At 45.7% G+C, this 15,375-nt stretch overlaps 1 protein-coding gene across 8 annotated transcripts in view; it reads left to right on the top strand.

The window, feature by feature from the left end:
• The window catches only part of LOC100488564 (dysferlin), a 204,524-nt gene extending 191,182 nt beyond the window's left edge, over positions 1-13,342 (top strand). For all 8 annotated transcript variants that reach the window (XM_031895266.1, XM_031895263.1, XM_031895269.1 and 5 more), the window contains one exon: positions 10,705-13,342. In XM_031895266.1, the coding sequence (XP_031751126.1) occupies positions 10,705-10,743 (39 nt within the window). In that variant the 3' untranslated portion in view covers positions 10,744-13,342. The remainder of the gene's footprint in view (positions 1-10,704) is intronic.
• The last annotated feature ends 2,033 nt before the right edge of the window (positions 13,343-15,375 follow it).

The raw sequence follows: 15,375 nt of genomic DNA, 5'->3' as shown, positions 1-15,375 counted from the left end.
GCCCCCCTGTAACATAGTAACATAGTAACATAGTAAGTTGGGTTGAAAAAAGACATACGTCCATCAAGTTCAACCATAATGCCTATATATAACCTGCCTAACTACTAGTTGATCCAGAGGAAGGCAAAAAACCCCATCTGAAGCCTCTCTAATTTGCCGCAGAGGGGAAAAAATTCCTTCCTGACTCCAAGATGGCAATCGGACCAGTCCCTGGATCAACTAGTACTAAGAGCTATCTCCCATAACCCTGTATTCCCTCACTTGTACTGAGAGCTATCTCCCATAACCCTGTATTCCCTCACTTGTACTGAGAGCTATCTCCCATAACCCTGTATTCCCTCACTTGTACTGAGAGCTATCTCCCATAACCCTGTATTCCCTCACTTGTACTGAGAGCTATCCCCCCTACCCCTGTATTCCCTCACTTGTACTGAGAGCTATCTCCCATACCCCTGTATTCCCTCACTTGTACTGAGAGCTATCTCCCATACCCCTGTATTCCCTCACTTGTACTGAGAGCTATCTCCCCTACCCCTGTATTCCCTCACTTGTACTGAGAGCTATCTCCCCTACCCCTGTATTCCCTCACTTGTACTGAGAGCTATCTCCCCTACCCCTGTATTCCCTCACTTGTACTGAGAGCTATCTCCCATAACCCTGTATTCCCTCACTTGTACTGAGAGCTATCTCCCCTACCCCTGTATTCCCTCACTTGTACTGAGAGCTATCTCCCCTACCCCTGTATTCCCTCACTTGTACTGAGAGCTATCTCCCATAACCCTGTATTCCCTCACTTGTACTGAGAGCTATCTCCCATACCCCTGTATTCCCTCACTTGTACTGAGAGCTATCTCCCCTACCCCTGTATTCCCTCACTTGTACTGAGAGCTATCTCCCCTACCCCTGTATTCCCTCACTTGTACTGAGAGCTATCTCCCCTACCCCTGTATTCCCTCACTTGTACTGAGAGCTATCTCCCATAACCCTGTATTCCCTCACTTGTACTGAGAGCTATCTCCCCTACCCCTGTATTCCCTCACTTGTACTGAGAGCTATCTCCCCTACCCCTGTATTCCCTCACTTGTACTGAGAGCTATCTCCCCTACCCCTGTATTCCCTCACTTGTACTGAGAGCTATCTCCCATAACCCTGTATTCCCTCACTTGTACTGAGAGCTATCTCCCCTACCCCTGTATTCCCTCACTTGTACTAAGAGCTATCTCCCATAACCCTGTATTCCCTCACTTGCTAAGAATCCATCCAGCCCCTTCTTAAAGTTATATAATGTATCAGCCAGCACTACTGATTCGGGGAGGGAATTCCAGAACTTCACAGCTCTCACTGTAACAAATCCTTTCCGAATGTTTAAATGGAACCTCCCTTCTTCTAAACGGAGTGGGTGCCCTCGTGTCCGTTGGAAGGACCTACTGGTAAATAAAACATTAGAAAGGTTATTATATGATCCCTTTATATATTTATACATAGTTATCATGTCACCTCTTAAGCGCCTCTTCTCCAGTGTAAACAGCCCCAACTGGGCCAGTCTTTCTTCATAACTGAGACTTTCCATACCCTTTACCAGCTTAGTTGCCCTTCTCTGGACCCTCTCTAACTCAGTAATGTCCCGTTTGAGCACTGGAGACCAAAACTGAACAGCATATTCTAGATGGGGCCTTACCAGCGCTCTGTAAAGGGGAAGAATAACCCCCTCCTCCCGTGAATCTATACCCCTTTTAATACAGCTCAAAACCTTGTTTGCCCTTGCAGCTGCTGCCTGGCATTGCTTGCTACAGCCAAGTTTATTATCTACAAGGACTCCAAGATCCTTCTCCATTATGGATTTGCCTAGTGCAGTCCCATTAAGGGTATACGGGGCTTGCATGTTTTTACATCCCAGGTGCATGACCTTACATTTATCCACATTAAATCTCATCTGCCACTTAGCTGCCCAGATTGCCAGTTGGTCAAGATCCTGCTGCAGGGATGTCACATCCTGGATAGAATTGACTGGTCTGCAGAGTTTTGTGTCATCTGCAAACACTGATACATTACTCATAATACCCTCCCCTAAGTCATTTATGAACAAATTAAACAAAAGTGGACCCAGTACAGAACCCTGAGGGACCCCACTGAGGACCTTATTCCAAGTAGAGAATGTACCATTAACAACCACCCTCTGTACCCGATCCTGTAGCCAGTTTTCTATCCATGTGCAAACGGCTTCACTAAGACCAATAGACCTTAGCTTAGAAAGCAGTCGTTTGTGGGGAACGGTATCAAATGCTTTGGCAAAATCCAAATAGATTATATCTACTGCATCCCCACTGTCCAGCTTCTTACTTACCTCATCATAAAAAGCAATTAAATTGGTCTGACATGACCTGTCCTTCATAAAGCCATGCTGATTACTGCTCATAATGCCATTCTCCACTACATAATTTTGTATGTGATCCCTTAACAAGCCTTCAAATAACTTGCCCACCACGGATGTCAAACTTACAGGCCTATAATTGCCAGGCTGAGATCTTATTCCCTTTTTAAATATGGGAATGACATTCGCCTTCTTCCAATCCCTAGGTACCATACCTGATGAAAGCGAGTCTGAGAATATCAGGAACAAGGGCCACTGCAATTCTGCCCCTAGCTCTCTCAGTACCCGAGGGTGTATTCCATCTGGCCCAGGTGCCTTGTTTACATTTATCGTGTGTAACCCTTTAAGCACCATATCCTGTGCCAACCACTGTGTAGTTGGAGCTGAGGCAACAGTGCAGCTATTGGGTGAGACTTGGCCCACTGGCTCCTCTACTGTATACACAGAAGAAAAGAACTGGTTAAGCACATCTGCCTTTTCTGTATCCGCTGTAACCATATTGTTATTATAACTCAATGGGGCCACACCCTCAACCTGCATCTTTTTACTATTAATATACTTAAAAAACTTTTTGGGGTTAGTCTTGGCCTCGGCCGCGATGCGCTCCTCATTTTCTATCTTTGCCTTCCGGATTGCTGTTTTACAACACTTGTTATAGTGTTTATAATCATTAAACGCAGCTACTGTCCCCTCTGACTTATATTTCTTAAAAGCTTTCCTTTTTCTCCCTATTAACTTCTTTACCTCAGAGTTAAGCCACATAGGGTGATTCTTAACACTTCTACTTTTTCTTATTAATGGAATAAATTGAGAACAGTAATGATTTAATATAATTTTAAATGACAACCATTTCTGCTCTGTATTTTTATCAGAAAACATAATGCCCCAATCTATGCCCTGAAGCGCTGCCCTTAAGGAGCTAAAATTTGCCTTCCTAAAATTCAGTGTCTTTGTTGCCCCCGTGTAAATTTGTTTCCTGCACCAAACATTAAATGAAATAACATTATGGTCACTATTACCCAGGGGTTCAACCACTTGCACATTTGCTATACGTTCTGGGCCATTAGAGATCACTAGATCTAGTATAGCATGGTTCCTGGTTGGCTCCTCAACAACCTGTGACATAAAGTTGTCATGCAGCAAGTTTATAAACTTGTTCCCATTTACTGTCCTGGCAGTACTATTGCCCCAGTCAATATCAGGGTAATTAAAATCCCCCATTATTATCACTTGCCCCAAACTAGCAGCCTTTTCTATTTGCAACAGGAGCTGGGCCTCCTCCTCCTCACTTACATTAGGGGGTCTATAGCATACCCCTACAATTAGTTTGGTAGATTCCTTACTATCTGTGAGAAGCTCAACCCATAAGGATTCAGCTCCCTCTGTTAACCCCATCACTTCCTCCCTAATATTTGCTTTTAATTCCTGCTTAATGAACAGACACACTCCTCCTCCTTTTCTATTGCCCCTGTCCCTCCGAAACAATGTATACCCCCCAATATTAACTGCCCAGTCATGAGACTCATTCAACCAAGTTTCAGCAACTCCAATCACATCATATTTCCGCTCCAACGCCAGTACCTCCAGCTCTCCCATTTTACCAGTCAGACTCCTTGCATTGGTAAACATACATTTAATACTGGTTCCGGCGTGAGAATGACGTGTAAACAACTTATGGGCCTCCCTGCCATTATCAGTATCCCGAAGCAAGTCTCCTCCCCCATTTTCCCTTACTATGCCCACTACCTCATCTATCCTGTCTACCACAGAATTTCCCTCTGCACCCTCCCCCCCCACTCCTATAACGGCCCCCCTGTAGCGCACCCTATAACGGCCCCCCTGTAGCGCATCCTATAACGGCCCCCCTGTAGCGCATCCTATAACGGCCCCCCTGTAGCGCATCCTATAACGGCCCCCCTGTAGCGCATCCTATAACGGCCCCCCTGTAGCGCATCCTATAATGGTCCACCTGTAGCGCATCCTATAACGGCCCCCCTGTAGCGCATCCTATAATGGTCCACCTGTAGCGCACCCTATAACGGCCCCCCTGTAGCGCATCCTATAACGGCCCCCCTGTAGCGCACCCTATAACGGCCCCCCTGTAGCGCATCCTATAACGGCCCCCCTGTAGCGCATCCTATACCGGCCCCCCTGTAGCACATCCTATACCGGCCCCCCTGTAGCGCATCCTATAACGGCCCCCCTGTAGCGCATCCTATTCCGGCCCCCCTGTAGCACACCCTATACTGGCCCCCCTGTAGCACATCCTATACCGGCCCCCCTGTAGCGCATCCTATAACGGCCCCCCTGTAGCGCATCCTATAATTGTCCACCTGTAGCGCATCCTATAACGGCCCCCCTGTAGCGCATCCTATAATGGTCCACCTGTAGCGCACCCTATAACGGCCCCCCTGTAGCGCATCCTATAACGGCCCCCCTGTAGCGCACCCTATAACGGCCCCCCTGTAGCGCATCCTATAACGGCCCCCCTGTAGCGCATCCTATAATGGTCCACCTGTAGCGCATCCTATAACGGCCCCCCTGTAGCGCATCCTATAACGGCCCCCCTGTAGCGCACCCTATAACGGCCCCCCTGTAGCGCATCCTATAACGGCCCCCCTGTAGCGCACCCTATAACGGCCCCCCTGTAGCGCATCCTATAACGGCCCCCCTGTAGCGCATCCTATAACGGCCCCCTGTAGCGCATCCTATAACGGCCCCCCTGTAGCGCATCCTATAACGGCCCCCCTGTAGCACATCCTATAACGGCCCCCCTGTAGCGCATCCTATAATGGTCCACCTGTAGCGCATCCTATAACGGCCCCCCTGTAGCGCATCCTATAATGGTCCACCTGTAGCGCACCCTATAACGGCCCCCCTGTAGCGCATCCTATAACGGCCCCCCTGTAGCGCACCCTATAACGGCCCCCCTGTAGCGCATCCTATAACGGCCCCCCTGTAGCGCATCCTATACCGGCCCCCTGTAGCACATCCTATACCGGCCCCCCTGTAGCGCATCCTATAACGGCCCCCCTGTAGCGCATCCTATTCCGGCCCCCCTGTAGCACACCCTATACCGGCCCCCCTGTAGCGCATCCTATACCGGCCCCCCTGTAGCACACCCTATACCGGCCCCCCTGTAGCGCATCCTATAACGGCCCCCCTGTAGCTCATCCTATAATGGTCCACCTGTAGCGCATCCTATAACGGCCCCCCTGTAGCGCATCCTATAATGGTCCACCTGTAGCGCATCCTATAACGGCCCCCCTGTAGCGCATCCTATAACGGCCCCCCTGTAGCGCACCCTATAACGGTCCCCCTGTAGCGCATCCTATTCCGGCCCCCCTGTAGCACACCCTATACCGGCCCCCCTGTAGCGCATCCTATAACGGCCCCCCTGTAGCTCATCCTATAACGGTCCACCTGTAGCGCATCCTATAACGGCCCCCCTGTAGCGCATCCTATAACGGCCCCCCTGTAGCGCACCCTATAACGGCCCCCCTGTAGCGCACCCTATAACGGCCCCCCTGTAGCGCATCCTATAACGGCCCCCCTGTAGCGCATCCTATAACGGCCCCCCTGTAGCACATCCTATAACGGCCCCCCTGTAGCGCATCCTATAACGGCCCCCCTGTAGCGCATCCTATAACGCCCCCCCTGTAGCGCATCCTATAACGGCCCCCCTGTAGCGCATCCTATACCGGCCCCCCTGTAGCGCATCCTATAACGGTCCCCCTGTAGTGCATCCTATGGGTCTTATCCATATTTCTTATGTGATATTAATATATTACCTATATTATCTATATTATCTATATTGTTTGAAATTTTTTTTTCTACCCCCGCCCACTTCTGATGATATCATTTCCAGTTTGCAGCAACAGCACTTCCTCTTTAATGGTGGTCAGCGGGTCACGGATCAGGCTACGGATAAGGCAGTTGTGGGTAGGGTTGCCACCTCAGCCAGCGTTTGTAGCCAGGCAGGGGGCAGGGTTGTGATGTTATAGGGGTGGGGAAGAGGTCAGAGCAGTGATGCCACTAGGCGGGGCTATAACGCGACAATCGGCGATTGGCCGATCACCACATCAATCTCAATGAGTCCTGCCTGGTTTTCCTAATTTGGAAAGCTGGGCAGAATGTTTTGATGGAAGGGTTTTCGGAAGGGCTGTCTGAGTCAAAACTGGACAGATGGCAACCTTAGTTGTGGGTAGGTCAGGTAGAGGGTAGAAGCAAGTGAAAATGTGAGTTGTGGGTCTGGGTCGTGGGTTGCGGCCAGCGGGTTCCGCGTAGAACTCTACCCTGAATAGGAGGATGTCTGACTCTGATCTTTTTGTATTTGGAGGAGGGCCCAGTCCAAGCCCATGTCTTGTCTTCCCATCTACCCCTCCATGAATAGACAGTACACTAACAAACCTCATGTTGTGCATAATGGAGAGAAGGCGACCTTTGGATTCTGGGACTTAAATATTGGTTCCGTGCAGGACTCTACCCTGAATAGGAGGGCGTCTGACCCTGATCTTTTTGTGTTTGGAGGAGGACCCAGTCCAAGCCCATGTCTTGTCTTCCCATCTACCCCTCCATGAATAGACAGTACACTAACAAACCTCATGTGGTGCATATGGAGAGAAGGGGACCTTTGGATTCTGGGACTTAAATATTGGTTCCGTGCAGGACTCTACCCTGAATAGGAGGGCGTCTGACCCTGATCTTTTTGTATTTGGAGGAGGACCCAGTCCAAGCCCATGTCTTGTCTTCCCATCTACCCCTCCATGAATAGACAGTACACTAACAAACCTCATGTTGTGCAGAATGGAGAGAAGGCGACCTTTGGATTCCACCAGTACAAAGTCGCCAGTTGAGTCATTAATGGTTATAATCCCCCCAAACCTCTTAGTGTTTATACTGGATGCCATTTTCACCATTCATCCTCCCACAGTTGTTGTGCAGACTAAGGAAACTTAGAAAGAACAGATTGGCCGTGTTGCTTCCATTCCAGCGCCAGTGTTATAACATTGTGCTTAAATTGAAAGCATGCCCCTACTGCCACCGGCCTGGCTCCGGCTTGGCACCGGCCGCCGCACAGGATGTTCCACTTAGTGCACAAAAGCAGCCGATGAAGAGGAAAATATTGTGAGCCGAAGCCATCAAAGGGGGGAACTGCTCTGATTGCCACTCGCCGGGCAAAGAATGAAAGTTCCATCAATTACAATTTTTAAAACAAGGCCCATTTGTCTCTTCTAAATATAGAAAAAAAAAATCCACCAGAGGCCGAATGGTAAAAGACCTTTATATATATATATATACGGCTGTTTGACTAACTCGTTGGCCAAATGCATATACCGGGTCCCCATTGTACCCCATCAACAGTCAATAAAAAATATCAATCAATAAGTTCTTCTATACATTTATACACAGAGAGATAATATTATTAATACGCGTGGTGCTTAATGAACATTAAATGAAACCACCCAATAGGAATAGAAGGTCTGAGTTCCCAAAATCCCTAGACCTTGATATAAAAGTATTGGTTCTAACTGGGAGACTGAGGAGCTGCTCAACATAAACAAAATGGTCGGGGTACCGTCTGCCCTGGACCCTCTGTTGATGTTCTACAGATACAGATAGGTCCAAACTGGTGCAACTTTAGAAGCAAGCAAAGGGCAGAAGCAACCAGGAAAGATGAAAAGCAATATTATTGTTGTAAGGGCATGAAATGCGTCAGGTGTCTGGGTTTTTAAAAGAAATTGGATGTCTATACATCTATTGGGTCCAATAAAGATAATGATTGTATCCCTCCTGGTTCCACTTGGAGTTGTTCCAGTCAGATTGGACTTCTCTGATACTGACGCATTTTGTACCTGATCCATTAAAATCATATGCTACGCTGTGCTTTTCATGGGTTCAGTAAAGACTGGATGATTTAACCCTTCCTGCCCCCTCCTGACACTTGTTTTACAGCCACTGTGGACTTCCGCCTTTGGCCGGGTTGCCAAAACAAGTGGGCATTTGCCAATCTTGGGCTTATATACAGTCATATATGAATCAATACTCAGTAAAGCAGAAATGTTCCACTTCTGTACTACATATAAAACGGCTGCGACGTTAGAAAAAAATATTATTCAAAAATAACATTTTTCTACATTTGGAGACGGAACCTGAATAGGAGACTCCTGTTTGCGCCCACTAGGTGGCGCCTTTAGCCTGAGTCTTATAGAAATATATATATATTTTTTTTAATGTTATATATAACTCTTTCATTGCTTTGTTTCGCTAAACTATGCCACTCTGGAAAGGAACAGGACTTACAGTTTTTTACTGGGTTTTACACCAAAAGGATCTCCAGTTGTGTAGGGAGATTTTATTCCCCCCCAGTTATAGGATCTATAAGAGTTCCATTCAGTTAAAGTTCTTGAATTTACCCTGTTGACGGACAGAAAAGCCCACAAAATCATTATTTCTAGAGCAATCTCTAGTAAATGGGAGACAGATCTGTCCAATTAATAAAAATATTAGGCAGCGCTGGAGAGTTCATAATGTGGGCAGTGCAGGGACCTGTATTAGCACTTTTGATTTATGGGGCTATTAGGAGGCTTTAGTTGGAGCTGAGCCCTGGGCAGGCACACTGAATGCATCACGCTTGTCTGCCTTATGCGCTCCTCAACTAGCCCCTTCTTGGGGGGGGGGGGCTTCTGCTATTTAACCCTTTAGCTGCCATGGCAGCGTTACATAAACCAAATAAAAAAGGGGATTGCGTCACATATTTATTCTGCTATTTTCATTCGAACTCCGTCACTCTTCTATTTATTCATTTTGTTTGCATAACGGTTAGTGGGTCGTGGTTTTTGCTTTTAGCTGGAATGAGAAGAGTTAATTCCAGGAAAGAGAATGACTGACTGCTTCTGTATCTCAGGCTTAAGATAAGGAGGGATTTATTATACAGGTATATACAGGTATACGGGAAAGGCCATCTCCCATAAAACAGTACCTGTACTTGATCCCAACTAAGATATAATTACCCCTTATTGGGGCAGAACAGCCCTATTGGGTTTATTTCATGGTTAAATGATTCCCTTTTCTCTGTAATAATAAAACAGTACCTGTACTTGATCCCAACTAAGATATAATTACCCCTTATTGGGGGCAGAACAGCCCTATTGGGTTTATTTCATGGTTAAATGATTCCCTTTTCTCTGTAATAATAAAACAGTACCTGTACTTGATCCCAACTAAGATATAATTACCCCTTATTGGGGGCAGAACAGCCCTATTGGGTTTATTTAATGGTTAAATGATTCCCTTTTCTCTGTAATAATAAAACAGTACCTGTACTTGATCCCAACTAAGATATAATTACCCCTTATTGGGGCAGAACAGTCCTATTGGGTTTATTTAATGGTTAAATGATTCCCTTTTCTCTGTAATAATAAAACAGTACCTGTACTTGATCCCAACTAAGATATAATTACCCCTTATTGGGGCAGAACAGCCCTATTGGGTTTATTTAATGGTTAAATGATTCCCTTTTCTCTGTAATAATAAAACAGTACCTGTACTTGATCCCAACTAAGATATAATTACCCCTTATTGGGGCAGAACAGCCCTATTGGGTTTATTTAATGGTTAAATGATTCCCTTTTCTCTGTAATAATAAAACAGTACCTGTACTTGATCCCAACTAAGATATAATTACCCCTTATTGGGGCAGAACAGCCCTATTGGGTTTATTTAATGGTTAAATGATTCCTTTTTCTCTGTAATAATAAAACAGTACCTGTACTTGATCCCAACTAAGATATAATTACCCCTTATTGGGGGCAGAACTGTCTTGCTGATTCCAGGCCCCGCACATAAGCCAATAAGTCAGTAGCTGTTGCACTATTTACTTACAAATTAAATGAGAGTAATAATCCCCCCCCAGAGGACGTTGTCAGTACTGCACCAAGATGCCACATAAAAGCAGGTCATCTGACCTGGTCTATACGTTCTAGTTGGGATTGTTCTATACGTCCCACCCTCCTAACCCTTTAATGTTCGGCTGATGATGGAACTTGAAAGGCTGAAGAAGAATGGTATGGAAGTGTGTATTGATCCTGGTATTATTATATATTGAAAGAAAAGTTATATCATGACTAAACAGCTCCTTATTTATTTATACTTAATGATTGTCTCCTCTCCATCACCTCCTCTTCCTCAATGCGAAGAATCCCAGTTTGCCCAATTTTGGCCATGCCCTTTATCAGCTTGGCCACTCTACTGTAAACCTTCTCTAATTCCAGATCATTCTTCTCATATTTTTAGACCTTATCCTTACTGATATAATGTTTCCCTCTCTGTAGAACTACGCTGCTATGAAGCTGGTGAAGCCGTTCAGTTGATCGAGGATGACGCGAGCCTGCTGGTTTATGAAGCTTCTGCTGTCCAGCACTAAAGATCATGGAGACGCCACTGTGGAATGTTTGAAACTTTGCCTTTAGAACCTTGGCAATGGAAATCCAGCTGCTGTATGGCCATGTACACTATATCCTGTCTTCCGCTTCTACTTTGCCTTATATGTAACGCTGCATATCCTCTATGCACTGAAGGCAGCGATCCCCAATGGATCTGCCACACAACAGAGTCACTTGCGCACTATTTCTTTTCAATATAATCTAGATTGAGCTATCCGGAACCTAACTATCTAGAAAAAAAAAATCTATAAAAAAATTATTTTGCATAAATGGCAGTTTGTGGGGAAGTAAAATCCTGTTAACATGTCCAAGTCTCCTTAGCTTTGCCTTCATTAAAGGGCACTTTGTCCCTGTACTACAGTATCGGACAGCAATAGGGCTGTCTCCTATTGGGGTCTCTTATTCTGTACATTATGTGTAGTTTTATAATGCTGACTGATGGCCTTTAACCAGATTTATTGCTTAAAGCTATATTCAGTGATATAGTATATAAATATATATATGTGTGTGTGTATGGAATTTAAGGTAAGGGAGTTCATGTAGGGGAGTGATCCCCAAGCAGTGGCTCGGGGGCAACATGTTGCTCATCACCCCCTTTGATGTTGCTCCCAGTGGCCTCAGAGTAGGTGCCATTTTTAAATCTCTGGCTTGGAGGCAAGTTTTGGAAGCCCAGAGACACAGTTTTATTCCAAGCAGAGCCTCCTGCAGGCCAGCAGTCACATGGGGCTACCAAATAGCCAATCACAGCCCTTATTTAGCATCATCAAGGAAGTTTTTTCACATTTGTGTGACTCACAAGTGCATATGGTTGGAGATCCCTGATGTGGGGTCATCCCCCAGCATCCCCCTGACAGGGAAAGGTTCATTGATATGGCACCTTATCTCCTGTCAACTGCTCTCTAGGGTTTCAATCAAGTCCTTAATAGTTATAGGAGATATCTGTAATCACTGGTATTTTATTTGCCCACACAGTGGTCAGATGAAGATCATAATGGATGAGCAGTACATGTAGCCCCCATCATCTTAGAAGTTTCATTTACATTACCTAGGCTTCTCTTACATGTACCTGTTTGACCTACCCGGCTATAATTTGCTGGGCCTTAACCTATAATGGCCTTACTCTCTTTTAAGAGTTTGTTTGTAACCAGAGCTTACTCTTACTCTGTGGATGGGCAGAGAAAGTCAATAGCTAAGGTCAAGAAGGGGTCCTCTGAAACAGTTGGGACTGGTCTTCAGCCTCCTGTCATTTAGGGGATGCCTTCACATGGAGGCCAGCTTTCATTCTGTAGCCTTTACATGTTTGTTAGGGGATGGAGTTGTACCAATGGAATGGCTACTAGATGGTCAACAAAGCTGTGAGGCCCTACTTTATTTTCAAGGACACCGATGCCTTACAAAAGGCTAAATAGTTATAAACAGCTTTATTCTACCTTTTGAGTGCCTTCAGTTCCATGTTATATATAATATTACCTTATTTCTCATAAAACTATGCAATGCATCGTTTCTGGTCCAATATCTCAGGAAATGAAGCCCTTCTGTCCCTGAGTGTATGTTCCCCCTGACCCCAGGTGTAGGCACTTTAGCATATGACTTACGCTTGTTATCATTATTACGCATTAGCCTTACTATCAACCGTTGAACAACAGGACGATTCCACTGATTACATTTTTCTGTGGGTTCTCCAATAGTGAAATGCGCATATTCAAAATGGCTTCACAAGTGGCTGCAAAAGAGGGGAAAGGTTTGACTAGCGCACTTCTGCCTTCATTGGTTGGACTCCGGCCCCCCTCTTTGTATTAAAAATGCTTATATTTTTGGCTAACGTTTATTAACGCTACCTTCTACCTAGTGAGGAGGAACCAACCAGATTCCAATGAATCTGAAGGTCGATGAATGTAATTGATAAGATTCCGCCTGCAGTAAGCTTGGGCCTCCATCCTATAAGAGTTTACACTAATTTGAGGCTATAATAGTGTTTTCCAATGCTCAGGTCATCCATATACCAAAAAACACGACGAAGAAACACGAAGAAAGTTCGATAAACACTGTTTGGTTTCAACGTACATTGTGTCTTCTGAGATTTATTGTTGTACAATTGGTCTCCGAGGCCCGTGCAATGGTTAATTACTTATGTCTGGAGGGTGTCAACATTTCCTTGGTGTTTTGGATAATGGAAAATGTATCAGAATGTTATCTAAGCATATTCGCTGGGTTCTCCAACATTAATCTTTATTTTTGCTCTTTTTTTAATTGTGTTTGTGATATTGTGTAAGCCAATGAGAGGAACCAGTTCAAGGTGCATCCATTTTATTTATGCAGTATTGAAAATGTATATTACCATGGGTCGAGGTCATGGAATGTATCTTGTTTTAAAATTCTGGTTTTTGGGCACGAGGGCAGAATGTTAAAAACGTATATATTTTCCTGCACTGATTTTGAGAGAAATGCAAGTTATTAAAGCCGTGAGTTCGACTGACGCTTTATAGACTTCTGAATTCTTAAAGCCGTATTAAATGTCCGAACCTGACTAACGAAGTTTATTATACTATTTTTTTTTTTTTTAATGCCGCTAGTGGTGAAAATCATTTTAACAAAGAGTTGTACGTGGCACAAAATCATTTAACAGAGAATTTTCCAGTTCAAAGATTTGACTGCGCTGTAAAGGTAAATGAGCATGAATCCGAATGGAAACAAGTTTAGGTGGTTTTTTTTTTTTTAATATCATTTTTTTGGAATGGAATTGTCTGGCCTAAAACCAATTTTTTTAGATTTAGTTCCTGAATGCAGAATGCAGTATATATATATCACAAGATCTGTAGCAGTAACTTTTGGGAGTTTTCATTTCCAATTCCTTTTGAACCAATAAAACCAAATAATTACTCCCCCTAACTGGCCTTCAGGCTGGGCCCCCTTAGCCCATAACAAGGTTACAGATATATAGAAACATTGGGGTAACAGTCACCCCGCTATAGTTCCAGGGGTACCCAGGGCACAAATAAGCACTCACCCCAAATCCCCCCTAACTGGCCTTCAGGCTGGGCCCCCTTAGCCCATAACAAGGTTACAGATATATAGAAACATTGGGGTAACAGTCACCCCGCTATAGTTCCAGGGGTACCCAGGGCACAAATAAGCACTCACCCCAAATCCCCCCCTAACTGGCCCTCAGGCTGGGCCCCCTTAGCCCATAACAAGGTTACAGATATATAGAAATATTGGGGTAACAGTCACCCTGCTATAGTTCCAGGGGTACCCAGGGCACAAATAAGCACTCACCCCAAATCCCCCCCTAACTGGCCTTCAGGCTGGGCCCCCTTAGCCCATAACAAGGTTACAGATATATAGAAACATTGGGGTAACAGTCACCCCGCTATAGTTCCAGGGGTACCCAGGGCACAAATAAGCACTCACCCCAAATCCCCCCCTAACTGGCCTTCAGGCTGGGCCCCCTTAGCCCATAACAAGGTTACAGATATATAGAAACATTGGGGTAACAGTCACCCTGCTATAGTTCCAGGGGTACCCAGGGCACAAATAAGCACTCACCCCAAATCCCCCCTAACTGGCCTTCAGGCTGGGCCCCCTTAGCCCATAACAAGGTTACAGATATATAGAAACATTGGGGTAACAGTCACCCTGCTATAGTTCCAGGGGTGCCCAGGGCACAAATAAGCACTCACCCCAAATCCCCCCCTAACTGGCCTTCAGGCTGGGCCCCCTTAGCCCATAACAAGGTTACAGATATATAGAAACATTGGGGTAACAGTCACCCTGCTATAGTTCCAGGGGTACCCAGGGCACAAATAAGCACTCACCCCAAATCCCCCCTAACTGGCCTTCAGGCTGGGCCCCCTTAGCCCATAACAAGGTTACAGATATATAGAAACATTGGGGTAACAGTCACCCTGCTATAGTTCCAGGGGTACCCAGGGCACAAATAAGCACTCACCCCAAATCTCCCCCTAACTGGCCTTCAGGCTGGGTCCCCTTAGCCCATAACAAGGTTACAGATATATAGAAACATTGGGGTAACAGTCACCCTGCTATAGTTACAGGGGTACCCAGGGCACAAATAAGCACTCACCCCAAATCTCCCCCTAACTGGCCTTCAGGCTGGGCCCCCTTAGCCCATAACAAGGTTACAGATATATAGAAACATTGGGGTAACAGTCACCCTGCTATAGTTCCAGGGGTACCCAGGGAACAAATAAGCACTCACCCCAAATCCCCCCCTAACTGGCCTTTAGGCTGGGCCCCCTTAGCCCATAACAAGGTTACAGATATATAGAAACATTGGGGTAACAGTCACCCTGCTATAGTTCCAGGGGTACCCAGGGCACAAATAAGCACTCACCCCAAATCCCCCCCTAACTGGCCTTCAGGCTGGGCCCCCTTAGCCCATAACAAGGTTACAGATATATAGAAACATTGGGGTAACAGTCACCCTGCTATAGTTCCAGGGGTACCCAGGGCACAAATAAGCACTCACCCCAAATCCCCCCTAACTGGCCTTCAGGCTGGGCCCCCTTAGCCCATAACAAGGTTACAGATATATAGAAA

Source organism: Xenopus tropicalis, chromosome 1 (assembly GCF_000004195.4).
Source record: "Xenopus tropicalis strain Nigerian chromosome 1, UCB_Xtro_10.0, whole genome shotgun sequence".
In the NCBI taxonomy this organism is placed as follows: Eukaryota; Metazoa; Chordata; class Amphibia; order Anura; family Pipidae; genus Xenopus; species Xenopus tropicalis.
The sequence above is the reverse complement of the archived record's forward strand: the minus strand, read 5'-3'. Positions and strand labels throughout refer to the sequence as shown.